Source organism: Haplochromis burtoni, unplaced genomic scaffold (genome assembly GCF_018398535.1).
Source record: "Haplochromis burtoni strain Fernald_Lab_line unplaced genomic scaffold, NCSU_Asbu1 Contig_61, whole genome shotgun sequence".
Lineage (NCBI taxonomy): Eukaryota > Metazoa > Chordata > Actinopteri > Cichliformes > Cichlidae > Haplochromis > Haplochromis burtoni.
The window spans coordinates 1,021,391-1,037,088 of NW_024582422.1; the positions used below are offsets into that span (position 1 = coordinate 1,021,391).

Here is a 15,698-nt window from a genome sequence, read left to right on the forward strand (position 1 = left end):
TGTGGATTTTTACACTTTTCTGCCTGTGAATAAATCTAAAAAGCGCTCTGAATAATGCGACCTGCAGAAGTGGACTGAAGAGTGTGTGCAGTGGTTCTCGGCGCACTTCAAATGTGACCATTCAAGCCTGGACGTCAAGTGCTGCTTCTGTTTAGTGATGTTAAACACTCTCCTCTCGCTGCAGGTGCGTGCATCTTCATCTCGAGGAAATGTTTCTTCAGTGAGGAAAGCAGGGGCACGGATATTTGATATTTAAAAAAAAAAAAAAAAAAAAAAAAAGGCCACTAGTTTGAGTGTAAAAGGTAAAGAATGATGAATTTACTGACATATTTAGCCAGATTTGACAGATCTCGTGACATTTATACTTGATAAATACTCTTAAATGCTCAGTGTGTAGCACGCATCAGCTAAATCGGTTGAAGATAAAATACTGTCTCCTCCAGATTCAAAAGGCTATAATAAATTACTAAAAAAAAATAAAATCATAAGAAACAAAGCAAAAATATCATAAAAGGGCATTAGTGGTTGGTTGCCCCCCCCAAAAAAAAATACCACCATCTTTACAAAAAGAAAGTTTTGTGGAGTTTTTTGTGGTTGTCATGTACACGCATGCTCACAAAGTCAGGAAAATGCACCAAATAGGCTGTTTATGTGCAGATTTTCTTAACTATACCGCCATCTGCTGGCCACAGGGCTCATGTGCAGCCGAAACCACGTGACTCTCAGACCCAGCAGTGTCTGTCCTCCTCAGAGGGCCAGCCGCTGCTCTATGGGCAGGCTGTCCATCAGACACTTCAGCTGCTCCTCGCCCAGCTTGATTTTATCCTCGAGCTTGCGCTGCTCGATAATGAGCGCCGACTTCATCTTCACAAAGTGCTCGTAGTCCGCGAGGCTGTCCTCCTGCAGGTAGCTCGCCAGGATCTCGTAAACCACACCCTCTCTGCGGTCCAGGTTCTCCTTCAGCTCCTTTGCGTCCTCGTGCTGTCGGATCAGCAGCTTCCTCTTCTCAATCAGCGTACGCTGATGAAGAAGAAAGAGAGAGTGTGAAAGGATGTATATTAACCATCCCATATCAAATTATTCACTTGGTATCGATACAGCTAAATAAATTTCCATCAAAGAAAAGCTTCAACTTGTTAGATCTTCCTTCCAGTAGCTCCACAGATGCCTTAAAGCTCCTGATGTAATGAGAACAAAGGGTTCAGGATAGATCTACTTTCCTTTGTCCTCTGTCCTCACGTGAGCCCAGCACACGCTGCATCCTGTGTGAGCCTCTGAAGTACTGCCTATTTATTTATACATATAGTATTAGTCAAATCTGACTTACTCAATACAATAACTGAAACATTTTATGAAGCCATGCAAAACTTTCCATTCATATAATGATTAAAAAAATAGTTTTAATAGATTTACAAGCCCTCAAAGTATATAAAAAAATATAGCTTTAAAAAATTCTACCTTTTCTAGCTTTCATAAATTAATATGAATAAAATGGAGTCAGACACAAAATTTTCAGGGCTGAAAAACAATATTAAACACCAAAACCAAATCAATTACACCCACTCCAAGTAACAACAATGCAAAGCCAAAACCGTGCTTTTGTTCAGCGTTTTATCTTCAACTCTGATGTAAGCAGGTGCCAAACATAAGGCGCTGGGGCCAGAATCAGCCCAGCAAAGACTTCAGTCCCGCCCACTGGATGGCTTTGGGAAATGTGACAGAGAACAGAGATTTTGGATTTTAACGCCATTTTCAGAAGTTTTGTACTTTTTCCTGCAGTTACTGATAAAGACCTCCTCCACGGCCATTAATACTACACCAAAGTAATTAAGTCATAAACATTTAATTCTTTAAAATTAAGCCCAAAGAGTTATATTGACAGATTTCTATTAAAATTGCACTTCTTTTTTTATATATAAGAAAACTCATGGATTAAATGTGTAGTTTAACTACTGTACACCGGCAGAGAGGGCATATCACTGATCACTGATTAAAGTGGGCTGGATGCGGACCGTGATGTTTGACATCCCTGATGCAGAGGAACGGAAATGAGCACTGGTACCCTGAATGCTTTATTACTGGAGGAAATCTGAAAAAGTGCATATGGTAAATTCTTTTGTACTTCAATCGCATGTAACTCGCAAAATTTTCTTAGCAAGCAGGTCAGGTTTAGCGTGGCTTCATGAAATAGACTAACTGACCTTTTCCAGCTGAACACTCACACTGAGCTTCTTTTATTCATTTTCCACCACTTGCTTGTGGCTGAAGTGGAACGTTATCTAAAATAATTCCTGAAGGTTTGCTCACCCTCTCCTCTGGCGTAGCATCCTCCTCCAGACTGTTGAGGGCGTTCTCCACTCTGGCCAGGCGCCCCGACAGGGACAGCAGAAGGCTCACCACTTTATCCAGGTCCCCCACAAACATCTTGAACTTGTCCAGCTCGTTGGGTTTGCAGACCTGCTGGACCTGGGCTTCCACCTCTTCTCCCAGAGCGTTGTTGTCCAGGATGTCCTCCTGAAGACTCTCCCGGGCCTCCCGGAGCACCTGGAGCTTCTTGCTGAGGCTGTCGATCAGCTCTTGCTGCAGAAAAAGATGAAGCTGAGAGATTAGTCCAAAACAGTGCGAAGGGTAAAGCTTTTTAACAAGCAAACACTGGTTTCTGGTACCTTCTTATTGGCCAAATCATTGTCCAGCTCATCTTCAGAGTCCTCCTCCTCCTGCTCCTGGTCCTGCATGCCCTTCATCTTAATAAGGAGCTCAGCTTTGGGAGCAGATGTGCTGTAATATGCAGAGCTGGTCACCATCGAGGTAGCTGCTGCCACGTTGTCCTCCTTTTCCCTGAAATAAATCCAGTAAGAAACTCAGAAATGCAGAAAAGCATGAAAAGAGCATTTTCCAGGAAGTTTCACCTCATGACTAACAAGTATATGCAGACACACTCATCAGTTTGAACAAGGTGTGTTAAACAGGTAACAGGTCACAAGTTTAAATATGCCATAAAAGCAGCTTCACGACTGCAAAGATGATGGGAGTCAGCGCTTTTTCATGTGGGTGCTTGCTTGTAAGTAAAAGTTAAAATTGATTACAGGAGCAGTTTTATAGCGAGGGGAATACAAACATTTAAAGGGACAGTTCACCCCTGCATCAGATTTGCAGTTAAGTCTGTAAGTATGGGAAAAATGAAACCTTTTTTTGCACACTAACACGGAGTAGAGTGAGATTATTAAAGCTGTAATCATGAAAGAAAAAAAAAAAATCATTTCTTTTCCAGACATCTCTACAGCCAATGACTTTAACACTGGGCAACTCGAACCAAAGCCTGAAAAATTTCATTGTGCTGCTCAGAGCTTCAAATCACATTTCCAAGCATCACAAAACTAAAGATGAAGCTCTGTGATTTGCTTGGTTATGCAAATTCTACAGTAACACATTCAGTAACAGTAACAGCCACTGCTCTGTTATAGCTTAAAATTAAAAGACCATCATCTGCCGTCTGAGCTTCCCCTGCTGGTTTTATCACACAAGAGGATTTTTTCCATCCTTCTTCCCTTTTGTAGTTAATACAGCTGCCACTCCTTTTCCTGTTCAAGCCAACTTTTCAACCAATCAGCATTCTGCCTGCACGTAGACTCTATAATCATCAATAATTTACTTTTACAAACACATGAAGCAGTGCAGAGAAGACAAGGAGGACAGGAAGTTGGATACAAGAGGTGTTTTTTCAGTTTTTTAAAAAAAAAAAATCCAGTACAGGCTTAAAGCTCCTAAAACGCTACCAGTGCGACATGAAGTGACACCAAAAACAAAACTGTGTCAGAGATGCACTGAAAGGCCTGAAAGTTGATTGTTCAAGACAGCTACTCAGCCAATGAAAGTGAAAGACAAGTTCACCAAATTAAAAATAAAAAAATAAATTCAAAAATTAAAAGTTCACAGATGCTGTTTGTAGTGGTCAGTTCCACTCCATTATGATTGAATCATTTCTTCTGTCTTATCTGCAGTGGAACGAGGCTAAAGAACCAACAGCCCGGTTCTTCCTCATTCTTCTGACACTGCCCCCTGGTGACAGCATACACGAGTAGCACCTATGGATGACCTCGATGCTCACCTTTCCTCAGCGGGCCGGGAGTTTGTCTGCTTCGGCTGCACCTTCCTGCGCTGGTGAGCTTCTTCCACCAGCTGCTCCCCTTGAGGGAAGATGCCCTCCATCAAGTCCATTGTGGTCTTCATCTTGCTCTGATCCAGAATATCTGCTAGTGACTTATCCTTCCCCATGATGTCCCTGGCCAGCTCCTCTCTTTTCTGATCCTCTGCCTTGGACACTCCTGTGTTTGTCGCCAATTTATTGCTGCTGGACACGTCTGTGGGTGGCGGCGGTTGGAGGTGATCTCCTATAGTGGTCATGTATGTGTCCCTCTGGGGCATCTGTTGCTTTTGAGGGTGTGGGACGCCATCGGGCTCCTTCTGCCTGGTGAAGGCGCAGAAGACAGAGTCCTGACCTGCAGCTCCGAGGCTGCCGAGCCGAGTCACGGCGTGCCCCTCGGCTTCAATGGCAGGGGGGCTGCTGTGCTGCAAAAACGGTGTATTTTCCTTCTCTGCATTTCCTCCCGAGTGCACAATCCTGATGGGCACTTTCCTCACTGCAGAGCTTTGGTTTTCTATCACATGCTCCATCCTGCAAAAGAGAGAGAGAAGAAAATTTCCACTTAGACAAGAAGAAAACGTCCTGTTGTGGTTCTCTCAGCCATGAGCTGATTTAAAGTTTCATTGCATGATGGCAGAGGAGATTTTTTCCATGCCCAGTGTGCTCAGATATCCGAGACCTCTGGACTCCTCCCACCACTTTCTGTGGTACTGTACAGTCATACGTTTGCTACAGATGATATCAATTAGGTCCGAATCAAGAAAATGAACAAACAGTTTCATGTTTGGGGCTTAAGAAATGGAGGCGTTTACATTTTGAGCAGAATAATCTCAGAACTGCTTGTGCCCTGAATTGAACTACAGAGAATCCCTCTAATTTACTGCGCCTTGATAGCACTCACATGTTGACTCTACAGAGGCAGCGACTCTCAATGAGCCCCTTTGTACTTGAAGCATAAAGACGCGATGAGCGGAGGAGTTACAGTAGCTGTTCAGAATGTTGTGCAGCTTTGAAATGTGTGGGGAAAAAAAAACCCAAACGTTACCTGTTTGAGAATTCATCCTGAAGAGAGACCGGAGGCCTGTCGCTGAGTCTCTGTGGGGAAAACTGAGGAGATGGTGAGCGGTGCCCCTCCATGCTGGCCAGCCCTGAAGGTCTGTAGGAGGACGCAGAGGGAGAGGCTGAGAGATGATGTCCTGCCCCTTGTCCTTTGCCCTGCTCAGAGTCTCCTTTAACAGCGTGGGTGTGGTTGAAGGCGGAGTTATGATCAGAGAGGTTTAAGCCTTCACTCTGGGAACCGGCGGAGGACTCGTGGGAGTCGACCTCTGGGCATCTGGGTGGAGGCAGAGGGTTCTCTAGTGCAGGGGGCTTTCTCCAGAGTCCAGAGTGCGGGTCTGTGTGACTGTGGTCCTCAGGCTGAGGGGGGGCAGTCTCTGTGAGTTCGAGAGAAATAGATGTGGGTCTGTGGCTGAGGGTGGCAGCAGCAGCTCTGTGTCTGCAGTCGGGGTCTGCTCCCGTCATGGGAGGAGGGGGTGGCGCTGAGTAATGTTCAAACTCTGCAGGCTTGTCTCTCACTTTACAATCACCTGGAGCTCTGTCAGGGAACCTGAGGAACACAAAGGAAAGCTTTTAATTACACAGCCAGGCAGCGTGGGCTATCATCAGCAGCTCAATCAAATAATACGCTGTGGCAGGGGCCTTGTTCTCCAGCAGCCACTATCATTACACCAGCACGACAAGACACACGTCTCTCCCTCTTTCTGCGGGTAACTGTTCAGCTGGCAGCCTGAGGAGGAATATTTCAGTTCCCACAAAGCCTGCAAAGAGGAATAAATAATCCTCTAGAAGCAGAAGAGCACTTTTTTCCCCCTGCCTCATTCATATTTGGAGTTTTAACTCCTTGGAGTGGAAACAGTGGAGGAGGAGAACGTGATGTGTGGAGGTCTTCAGAGAGCTGAAGGTGATTATAAACAGATTTAAACTTGTAGGTGTTTATCATTAAGTATGATTCGACTGTGCAGTGCAGAGAAAACAGGTCATTAACAGAGCCATTATGTACTGGGTGCGATTTGCAAGGCTGCATGGAGAGGCATGAAGAGGCGTGGGGATTCCCCCCATCTGCCTCTGCAAAATTATTTTTTATCACAGGAATAATAAAGTATAATGTAGTCACTTAACAGTTGATGTCCGTTGGTCTGTTTTCCTCTGCCAGGTTGCTCAAAAAATAAACTTAATATGTAATTTTACTAGAAGACAGACTGCCTCTTTGGTTTTCCATGGTTATATTTGCACCACAGAACATTTAGCAAGGTTTTCAGCAGCCACTGCACTGACATACTGACACAAAGTATGAGTGAGTGAACAGAACAGCCAGATCATACACAGCGACAACCCGGCAACCAATTAACTTCAGTCCAACTTCAAGAGCAATGTTGGTTCTCGGTGATCCAGGTCATGGGAGCTTGGAAAGAAAGTGACTGGACTTCTTCAGGTTTCTTAAAGACCTTTCGGTAAGGCTGCTTTAGGTGATGGTTGTTGCGAACTTGTGCTACATAAAACTAAATTGAAGGTTTCAGCTCCATTTAAAAGCTTTTGGTACAGATTATGATTTTTGTTTTTTTGTGTTTTTTACACGTGTGTAGAGAGATGAGAGGGACCAGCCCCAAGCAGAGAACTGAGTGGTTGACGTTTTAGCAGCAGCACACCGAGAGCATCGCCATACATGCTTTCCACTGTCAACCTGATTTAATCATGTCTGAATGCCTTCATCACGCAGACATGATTAAAGCATGCAAACATCTAGCTGTAATAGTGTGGTTTCCTGCACACAGATTACATTTCCATACATGCTCCAATACAACCTTAATGTGGAGCATTCAGACAACACTGACTCATACCATGCAGCTTTAATCTGCCATTGTAAGATAAAATGCCGCTCCAGGTGGACAGGCAGACGCCGTAACTCAAACATCCCAATATGAACCCATACAAGCTGCAACAAGTTGCACGATGAACAACTGCTTCCACCGGGCAAAGTGTGAGAACGTGGTACGCTGTTAAAAAAATAAAAATAAAAATATGTAAAACTGAGGTATGATTATCAATGTTCATGAAACAGTCGCTTTTGTCTTCCACTTATTTTATATTTTTAATTATTATTTATTTTTGTTGCTTTGGTGAAATTTTGATCTAATGACCTAAAGCTTCAAGGTGCATTTACCGTATTTAAATTCTTCACAGTCATTTATTTTGGTTTTTAATGAGTTTTTTTTTTTTTTTAGTTGTCATCTTTGACAAACTGTAAATAATCATAATCAAGTGCCACCACCCCACAGCCATTTTAATGTCTCAGGGCAGTTATTTTGAAGCATTTACTTTTTAAAAAGATTTTAAAAAGGTAGTGTGAAAGACTGAGTAAATGTCTATCACATCTCACCATTATTATTATTTATTTATTTATTTTTTAAAAATGGGGGTAAAAGAAACATCCAAATATCAGTATAAATACATAAACTTCTAAATAAAGGTAACACAGAGTCTCTGGCTTGACTTAATTATGTTTACATATAGAGACACCCACCAAAGAGCAGGAAAAACCCTGCTCATGCGTACCATAAGTTTTAAAAGGTATTATTCTTTATAATTTAGAGTATCTGCCATAGATAAAGAAAACATAAACAGACCCATTAAAAATGATATATTCCTTTACAAAGTGTAATAAATGACATCTGCTACTTTAGCTTGGTCACTTTAGGGCTAAAACAGACAAATACGTATTAAATAACTCACCCAATGTGACGCTTTAATCTCGTCATTTCCACTGAACTGAAGAAAAAGTGAGTGTCTGGCGGCTCTCTGTGACAGAAGGCACCTGTTGGTGTCTCTTTACACTTGTATCAGTAACAATAACTGGGTGGAGCACGGATCACTTAAGTCATCTCGCAGACTATCAATGACAATACCACCCTCTGAGCCGTGGTTGTTATGGAAACGTGAGAGGTTGCTCAACATCGGATACTCGACACCCCCATGAGAGTTTAGGTAGTGACAAAAGACTCCTGAATAACTGGTTACAAAGCATGAAGTCACCCTCCCCACGTCACCATACATGGCTCAAAACTGAATCATAATAATCAGAGAAACCTTTCAAAACTACTGACTGACCTTTTTAAAATGATCCCATCTTGAGCTTCTATAATAATTAAAGCTAAACTACAATATTTTAGTTTTACCATCCATACATTTGAGGAAGGACGTGACGGGCCAGATGTAGCTCGTGGAAAAACACGAAACAATCAAAGCAGTGGATTTGCTGATAGAGAAGGACAGGTGGAACAGGTGACGCTACATTTGAGCATTTTACACAATATATCAGAGTCATCGAAGGAGAACTCGTCAACTGTCACCAACAACACAAACAGTCACCAAGGAGCGGGATTAATCAGTCATTAATCCATTTTAGCAAACACACAGACAGACATCGACAGACAGCTTCGCAGGATTATGAAGCTTAAATATAAACATACTGTATGACACATAATATTTCCACACTTACTTACAATGGAGAAATTTGTGTCTATATATTTATTAACTATATACATAACTTAATCAGTCCCCTGGTCCCTGTCACACTCAGAGGTGATTAGTTAGAGAAAAAGGACATAAATATGATTGCTTAAGTTATTTATTTTGTTCATTATGTACTTAAATCGCACAAATTAATTTCATGGTGGAAGTCAGTAGCTGTAATAGCTGAGATATCCCAGTCTGGATATTTGTGTTGCACCAAACAGTCCTGCATTCTCAGAATCACACAGCTGGAACTGACAAAAAACCAGTTATGCAGACTGGCAGATCTTATCGATGATAATGTCATGCCTTCGAGCCGGCCCCCTGCACTCCGGGCCCTCATATATTCCCATGCAGGGCTGAAGAAATGCTTTATTGCCATCACGGACACTTTCAGATGCCTCGCCTACACCGCTAAGCCTCCACTAAACGACACAATAGTCAGCCAGAGAGACGGCTTATGTTGTTACAGCTGCGCCCAGACAGCGCCACTGTTAACAGATTATAAAGACTTCAGTGTTCCCCCAAAAGCTCTGTGCCCTCTTTTACTGATAACGCTCACGAGCATAATAACACGAAGATGGTGCGGCAAGAGCAAAACAAGTATTCAATGTTAAATTGTTCACTGAAGATAATAATTTTACAACATTAGCCTGTGAGATAAGCATTGATGCAAATACATGTAAGAACACCAATTGTTCTGCTGGTGCTGTATAGTGGAGATAACACCAGCCCAATGCCATAGCTGGTATATTTTCATGACATTTTACCAAAATCTTTATAGAAGCAAGTTTTGCCATTTGGTAGCCATGTTGAAATGCCCTGAGACCCTTATTTGAGCAGCCTTATTATCTAGAATAATGATTTTAAAGATCACTGATACACAAAATCTGCACAAACAGTCATTATACAGCTTTTTGAAAATTAGTAACGCATTTAAAATAACACCATCCATCCACTCTGATCTGCTTATCCAATTTAGGGTCGCAGAGCCTACCACAGCTACCACTGGGCAAGAGGCAGATACACCCTGGACAGGTCACCAACCTGTCGCAGCGCTAACACATTAAAATAACACAAAGTGTAATTTAGTCTTGGTGTGAGTATGGGAATATTTCACAACTCCTGCATGCCTATATCATCTAAGTGTGGTTATTTCACTACATTAAAAAAAATGTGTGTTCAGGGAGATGGAAATAGTGACTGAGTATTTCACAAATGATAATCACTGTGTTTTAACTGTATTAACTGTATTAGTTGTGTACCCCAGTATAACCCAAAAAACTAACTTACTAAAAAACTTCTAAAATACCAAAAATATTAAACAATAACTGCTTTAGCTTAAGATATTATGGGTTTGGGCTAATCTGTCAACACAAGACAATCTCAGGAGGCCTTAGGGGAGACAATTCCTGATACTGGGAGGTCTATATGACTGAGAGTCGAGTGTTTGCACTACCTGCTCTCAACTTAAATCAGACCCAGAAAAACAAACTCCCCAGATTATAATAAAAAAGTAAACCAAAACTAAACATCATTAAAACGATAAAGACCAAACAGAAACTAGCAAACCCACTCTGGAAACCAACAACGAATTGAAAACAATTAAATCATTAAAATCTAAATAAAAACACAAAACATATAATATCAGTGTTGTAGAATCAACAGCCAAATCTGATTAAAAACTATTCATGCATTGCAGCCTTTGACCCAAAACAAGACCTCTAACAAGCCTTTTCACCGACAGGAAGTTGCTACTTTATCACCACTTTTGCTGTTGCCTAATTCTCACACAGCTTTTAATTCAGGATTCATCCAGTGCCATGATATCGCTCTTTCATAACGTCTTTGGATTTACTCACCATGTGTCAGAGCTGAGTGGTTCAGCAGGTTTACTCTCCGGCTCTGAATACTCTGCCTCTGACTTCTTTGCAGGAACTGGAATCTTCTGTAAATAAAGTCGGACAAATGCATTTACGCACAAACATCCACGGCAGACAGGCTCCCAGGTATCCCAGAGGCTTAACTTTTTCTTTCGATAATTATTCAAACCAACTCATGATGCTGCTTCCTGGTTTCTCACCAGTGAAAGGGTTGCCCCTTTCTCTTGCTTAAGTTGAGGGTGTGCCACTAAGAATAAACATGGATTAATATTTGACTTGGCTTCTCTTTTGTCGCTGTACCTTCAGTCAGCACTTTTGCTCTTAACGAGATGTAAAGGCCACCAACAGGGTTTGACACAACAGGGACTTCAAAATGACGAAAAAAAATTTCGTGCATTGATAATTCTATCTTAACAAAAGTTACTCTGAGATCATGGACCTCGTGAGATTTCATGCCTCACCTGTTCGTAGACTTCTGTAGATGGAGACGATCTGAACCTCTCATGGGAACAGGTGGTTCTGGCTCTCTCCTCGGTTCCTGGATCGAGTATGTTATCAGCTGACTTGTACCGTCCAGAGACCCTTTTCTCTGAAGGTTTCTTCTGTGTATTCCAGCTGGCCTCATACTCGGCAAACGTGCCCAGTCTTTGCTGGTCTTGGATGGACTGCTTTTGTGTAGAAACTCTGAAGGCCTCCTCAGCGTAATCTCTACCTTTGATTCCTTTCATTGCATTCTCTGTTGCACCAACAGAGGCGGGTTCTCGACTTTGGCGCTTGATATGGCTCTCAAGGGGCATGTGGTGAGGTAGACCTGGTTTCTTACAGTCTTCAAAGAGTTTCTGCTGGTCTAATGAGGAGCTTGTATTATCACTTGGAGCGACACCCTCTTTCGTCCCCACTTTGTGAATTTTGTCTGGTTCAGAGAAAGACTTAACTTTCTTTTCTGCAGGAAAATGCTTTCGACCACCAGTGCGAGTCACCTGACCTCCTGAATGGCTCGTTGCTGACTGTGTGACAGCTGGCAGAGGCGTGACATCTTTGCGAGCATGTGCCGAGGATGGGTAGTTAGGTAAAGCCTCAGCATTAGAGTGCTCTGGTAAAACTAGCTCCAGGTCTCTCCTCCTGAAAGATGTAGCCTTGAGCACCCTCTCTTGCACTTCCTTCAGGTGGTCCTTGTAGGAGCTGGAGGAGGAGGTTGGAGTTGTACTTTCGGTGGACTTCCGGATGTCCTGATCTTCTTTAGCCTGACCCTCAACCCAGGGGAGGACAGCTGCACTTTTACTTTTCTGCAGCTTTGCTCTTCTCATCTGGATTTCGTTTCTCAGTGTGGTGGCAAAGCGGTCTTCGCGCTTTAACTGCTTAGCTTCAGTGGACTCGTCAGAAACTGCACCGCCTCTTCCTCTATCATCTTGCCCTGCGACATCCAAAGACAGTGAGTGGAGCATGGGGTTGGCCTGGGGGGAGATGTTGTTGCTCTTTTGGCTGTCGTGCTTGACTTCTTGGGGCAGTTCTCTGTGCTGCAGTGGTAGAAGCCGGCGCTGTTCAGACTGACTGCTGTGCCGAGATTCTTCTGTCTGTGTATTGTTCCCTCTCTGGCCTCCCCAATCTTCTGAGCCCGTTTTAAGTGCTGGGTTTTCATGTACACTAGTGACTTGGTGCTTGCTGTACCCATTGGTGTCTTTAGTGTGTGAGTGCTGCTGCTGTTGGGGCAGATGATACTTCACTTTAGCAACCGTCAGCGGACTGTGGGAGGTTCGCTCATTTCCAGTCTGTGGCAGATATGTCGCACAGCCCCTGTCCTCTGGTATTCCTGACAAAGACACAGGGTTCGGCTGTGTGGGCTGGCATGTAGTCACACAGTAGTAACGGCTGTGCCCGCTGCTCTCTGTGTTTTGGTCAGGGCCTGTAGAGGAACTTAAGTTCTTTCTCTGGCTCTGGCCAGTGTGTTGCGTTGAACCGTTAGCAGATACCTCCTGCATGCTGTAATAGTACCCACCTACGTTCTTTGGCTTTGGTGCAGAAGTAGCCCAAGGCTGAGGATGAAAAGTGGTTTTCTCGCTGTGGTGTCTTTGATGGTAAGGTTGGTTAACATGGGTGGGCTGCCGAACATCACTGGAGTGGGAATACCGTTTGTTTGAAGTGAACTGGTCCTGATGGGATTTTTCGGACTGAAAGTAAAAACTGTCATGGTCGTTCTTCGGGGAAATGTTGTGACAGCGATTTTCACATGAAGCTCTGGATTGCAGGTGGGAATCGATTCCTTCGGGGTGAGCAATCATCAGCCCTCTTTCATGGACTTTAGTAGCAGCAAAACTATCACTGCGTGTGGGTGGTGGTGGAGGCGGAGGAGAAGAAGAAGCAGTTTTCTTTTTCTCGGGGACGTTCCAAACAGGCCCAAAGCTGGTTCTACTTGAAGTTGAATGGTGGGAACCAGCCGGTTCCTCGGTCTGTGGACCATCGCAGCCTGAGCTGACGCCTGGCATCTGAAAATACGTGAGCCTGTCATCCTGTCTGACTCCCTCTGCAGCCAGGCTGTGGCCATTTCTGCCACTGCTGTTGTGCTTTCCTCCCCCCTCCCACTGCCCGACTTTGTAGACCATGTTCTCTGTTGAAGCAGCATTGCTTTTTGAGAGGGTGTAGTCCGGCGTGCTGGAGCTGGTGGAGAAAGAGCTGTAGGCAGAGTCCCTTTTCCCTCCTCCGAGTTGCTCCATGCTGTGGTTTGATTTGGCGTGTGAGAGCTGACCAGCGGCGTATGGGTGTGACACATGCTCTAGGCTGTCCATGCTGCCATGAGAACTGAACTGGTCGGACACTCTGCGCAGGTTTGTTTGCTCCCAGCTGGTGGAGAGATTGGCCGATGACGAGCTAGAGGTTAAGAGAAATGACAGATTTTTGAACAACTGGTTTTTCAGCTGTAAAAGTTTGCCGTTAATAATAAAGGGATCTAAATCTGTACCACTATGTAACCTGTTCGTTTTATCACATTTAGATGTAGTTAATTATAAGCTTTTTGGACACCAAACAACACAGACACACAAGTAAACACAGATTAAACACTTTATCTTAAAACCTGTTAAATATACATTATTTGAGCCATTTGCTACATTCAGGCCAATTGAATCTCAGGTGGGTCCAGCACAGAGTAGCATGATGAAAGAAAGACACTTTGGCGGCCTGGTTCTGGCTCCTGCACCACATGCATGACACCCCTGCCTTATTGTGTATTTGGCCTTTCGGTGTAGGGGTATAATGTGAGACTGGTCTACATCATGACTATTGCTTGAAATGCAAAAACTAAATACAAAAATAAATTAATCCAATTTTAATTTCTTTTTTATTTCCAATAATAAAAAAAACAACTGAGATAGAAAGCATTTGGTACTTCGTGTGTTCATTTTCACTATGAAGCTCATGTTTTTTTTCTTATGTTACAAATCAAAAGCAGCCCTTTCTGTTCAGCACATCTATGAAAGGTCACTCACTGGATGTTTAGTTCGGCTTAAGCCAAACATCACTAAAAAAGAGCCTTCTGTCACCAAGATCTATCTACAAGACAAACCTTTCAAGGTTTTCAAGGTATGTGGGCCAGTGAAAGGATTGACTATCTGCTACCTGCAGCTGTGTCTCCTATTCTCTCAGTATCTTTGACCATCTTTAGGTGGTAATAGCTTCGGCTCTGTCACTCAAACCTTGACACCATGGAGGGCTCCTGTGGTGAGTGAGTCATCGGGTCTGGTCCTCTCTTCGTCCTTGTCGGCACCTTAAAACATCCTTCAGCAGAGGCAGGCTGGCAGGTACTCATAGCTGCCCTCATGAGACAGACTCTTAGCCTGGTCTTCACTCTTTGTATGTTGGGTTGTACCAGTGTCTTCCACCAAAGCTACTACTTTTAATGTATTTGTTTTGCATTTAAAATATATTTAAAACTAAGCAAAGTCCCAAGTAAAAAAAGAAATATTTTACAGTTTAGGTTTTTTGCCTCGTAGCTCCACTCTGTAAATGAGGTTGCACATTTCAGGGGCTTCATCACTTGCTTTATAAAGGATTGTTTGTGAAATTTCTTCGTTGAAGTTTAATTTTTTGGTTTCTTTTAAACACTCAAAGATAAATTTAGTGGGGAAAATTTCTTCCGGAGTGGTTTTGCTGGTCAGGCCCAGTTGAGATCCAATTGGGCCCATGAACAAAAACGGGTTTGACGCCCTTGATTTAGAGCTTGCAGGACACGAAGCACATAATCACATACTGCTGATCAAAAGTGCTTATGTGCAACATTCAGAGTCTGAGGTACCTTGCATCATAGTGAGTGTGCCAGACTGCCGCGGGTGGAGACTGTGTTTTGGCAGTCCCTGGTTGGCTTTCATTGAACTTGGTGGAGTGCCAGGAGTGAGGCCTACTTATAGGTTCATTCCTCCTGCAGAGAGGGCAAAAAACACAGACTAGGATTAGAGACCAAATCCTTATGGAAAACAGTATGTGCTTCCACATAATGAGCCACTACAACTGGAAGATGCTGCTAAAGCCACTAATGTGACCCAATAAGCAAAAACATTGCACATTTTGTGTAAGGTTGGATGTTTTTTTTAATCACACTGGAGTCAGACTTCTGCTGCGATATGTTTTTTTCATTCTGCTGAAACACGAGAGCCAGGCCTGATTGTTCAGAGGTGAAACCACTCATTACACCTTTAATGGTCTTCACCCTGAGTCGAAATTTAAATAATAAAATGGTCGGGAGTGAGCATTATGATTAGTCACTAAAGTTTTACAAAGAGGGACAATCAGTTATGTGAATATGTGAAGCAAAAATCGCAGCTGTTGCAGAAATAAATCACTTTTGGGGAAAGAAAAATCATTCATAGGTGTCTACACTATCGTGAACCAACTAATTTCAGTCATTAAAGCTCTGCTAAAAGGCCTGAAGTACGCCCATCTCTGTCCTTGAAGGTTTGGGTCTGTGCAGGCCCCAAACCACCTTCAGTAAAGGAGATAAAAAAAAACCCCAAAAAACATGCAAGCTTTTCTTAAAATCTATTTTACACCCACTCCAAGTGTCACAATCTAAAGCTAAAACCTGGTTTTTGAAGTTTTCTTCAACAAATTAT

The 15,698-nt window shown here is 43.1% G+C and overlaps 1 protein-coding gene across 6 annotated transcripts in view; it reads right to left on the minus strand.

Moving 5' to 3' along the window:
* Positions 1-251: 251 nt before the first annotated feature.
* Positions 252-15,698, minus strand: part of shroom2a (shroom family member 2a) — a 43,949-nt gene continuing 28,502 nt past the window's right edge. For all 6 annotated transcript variants that reach the window (XM_042221133.1, XM_042221131.1, XM_005922985.2 and 3 more), the window contains 8 exons: positions 14,885-15,007; positions 11,058-13,461; positions 10,576-10,661; positions 5,190-5,750; positions 4,109-4,675; positions 2,667-2,838; positions 2,308-2,580; positions 252-1,020 (listed from right to left, as the gene is read on the minus strand). In XM_042221133.1, coding sequence (XP_042077067.1) covers positions 748-1,020; positions 2,308-2,580; positions 2,667-2,838; positions 4,109-4,675; positions 5,190-5,750; positions 10,576-10,661; positions 11,058-13,461; positions 14,885-15,007 — 4,459 coding nt within the window. In that variant the 3' untranslated portion in view covers positions 252-747. The remainder of the gene's footprint in view (positions 1,021-2,307; positions 2,581-2,666; positions 2,839-4,108; positions 4,676-5,189; positions 5,751-10,575; positions 10,662-11,057; positions 13,462-14,884; positions 15,008-15,698) is intronic.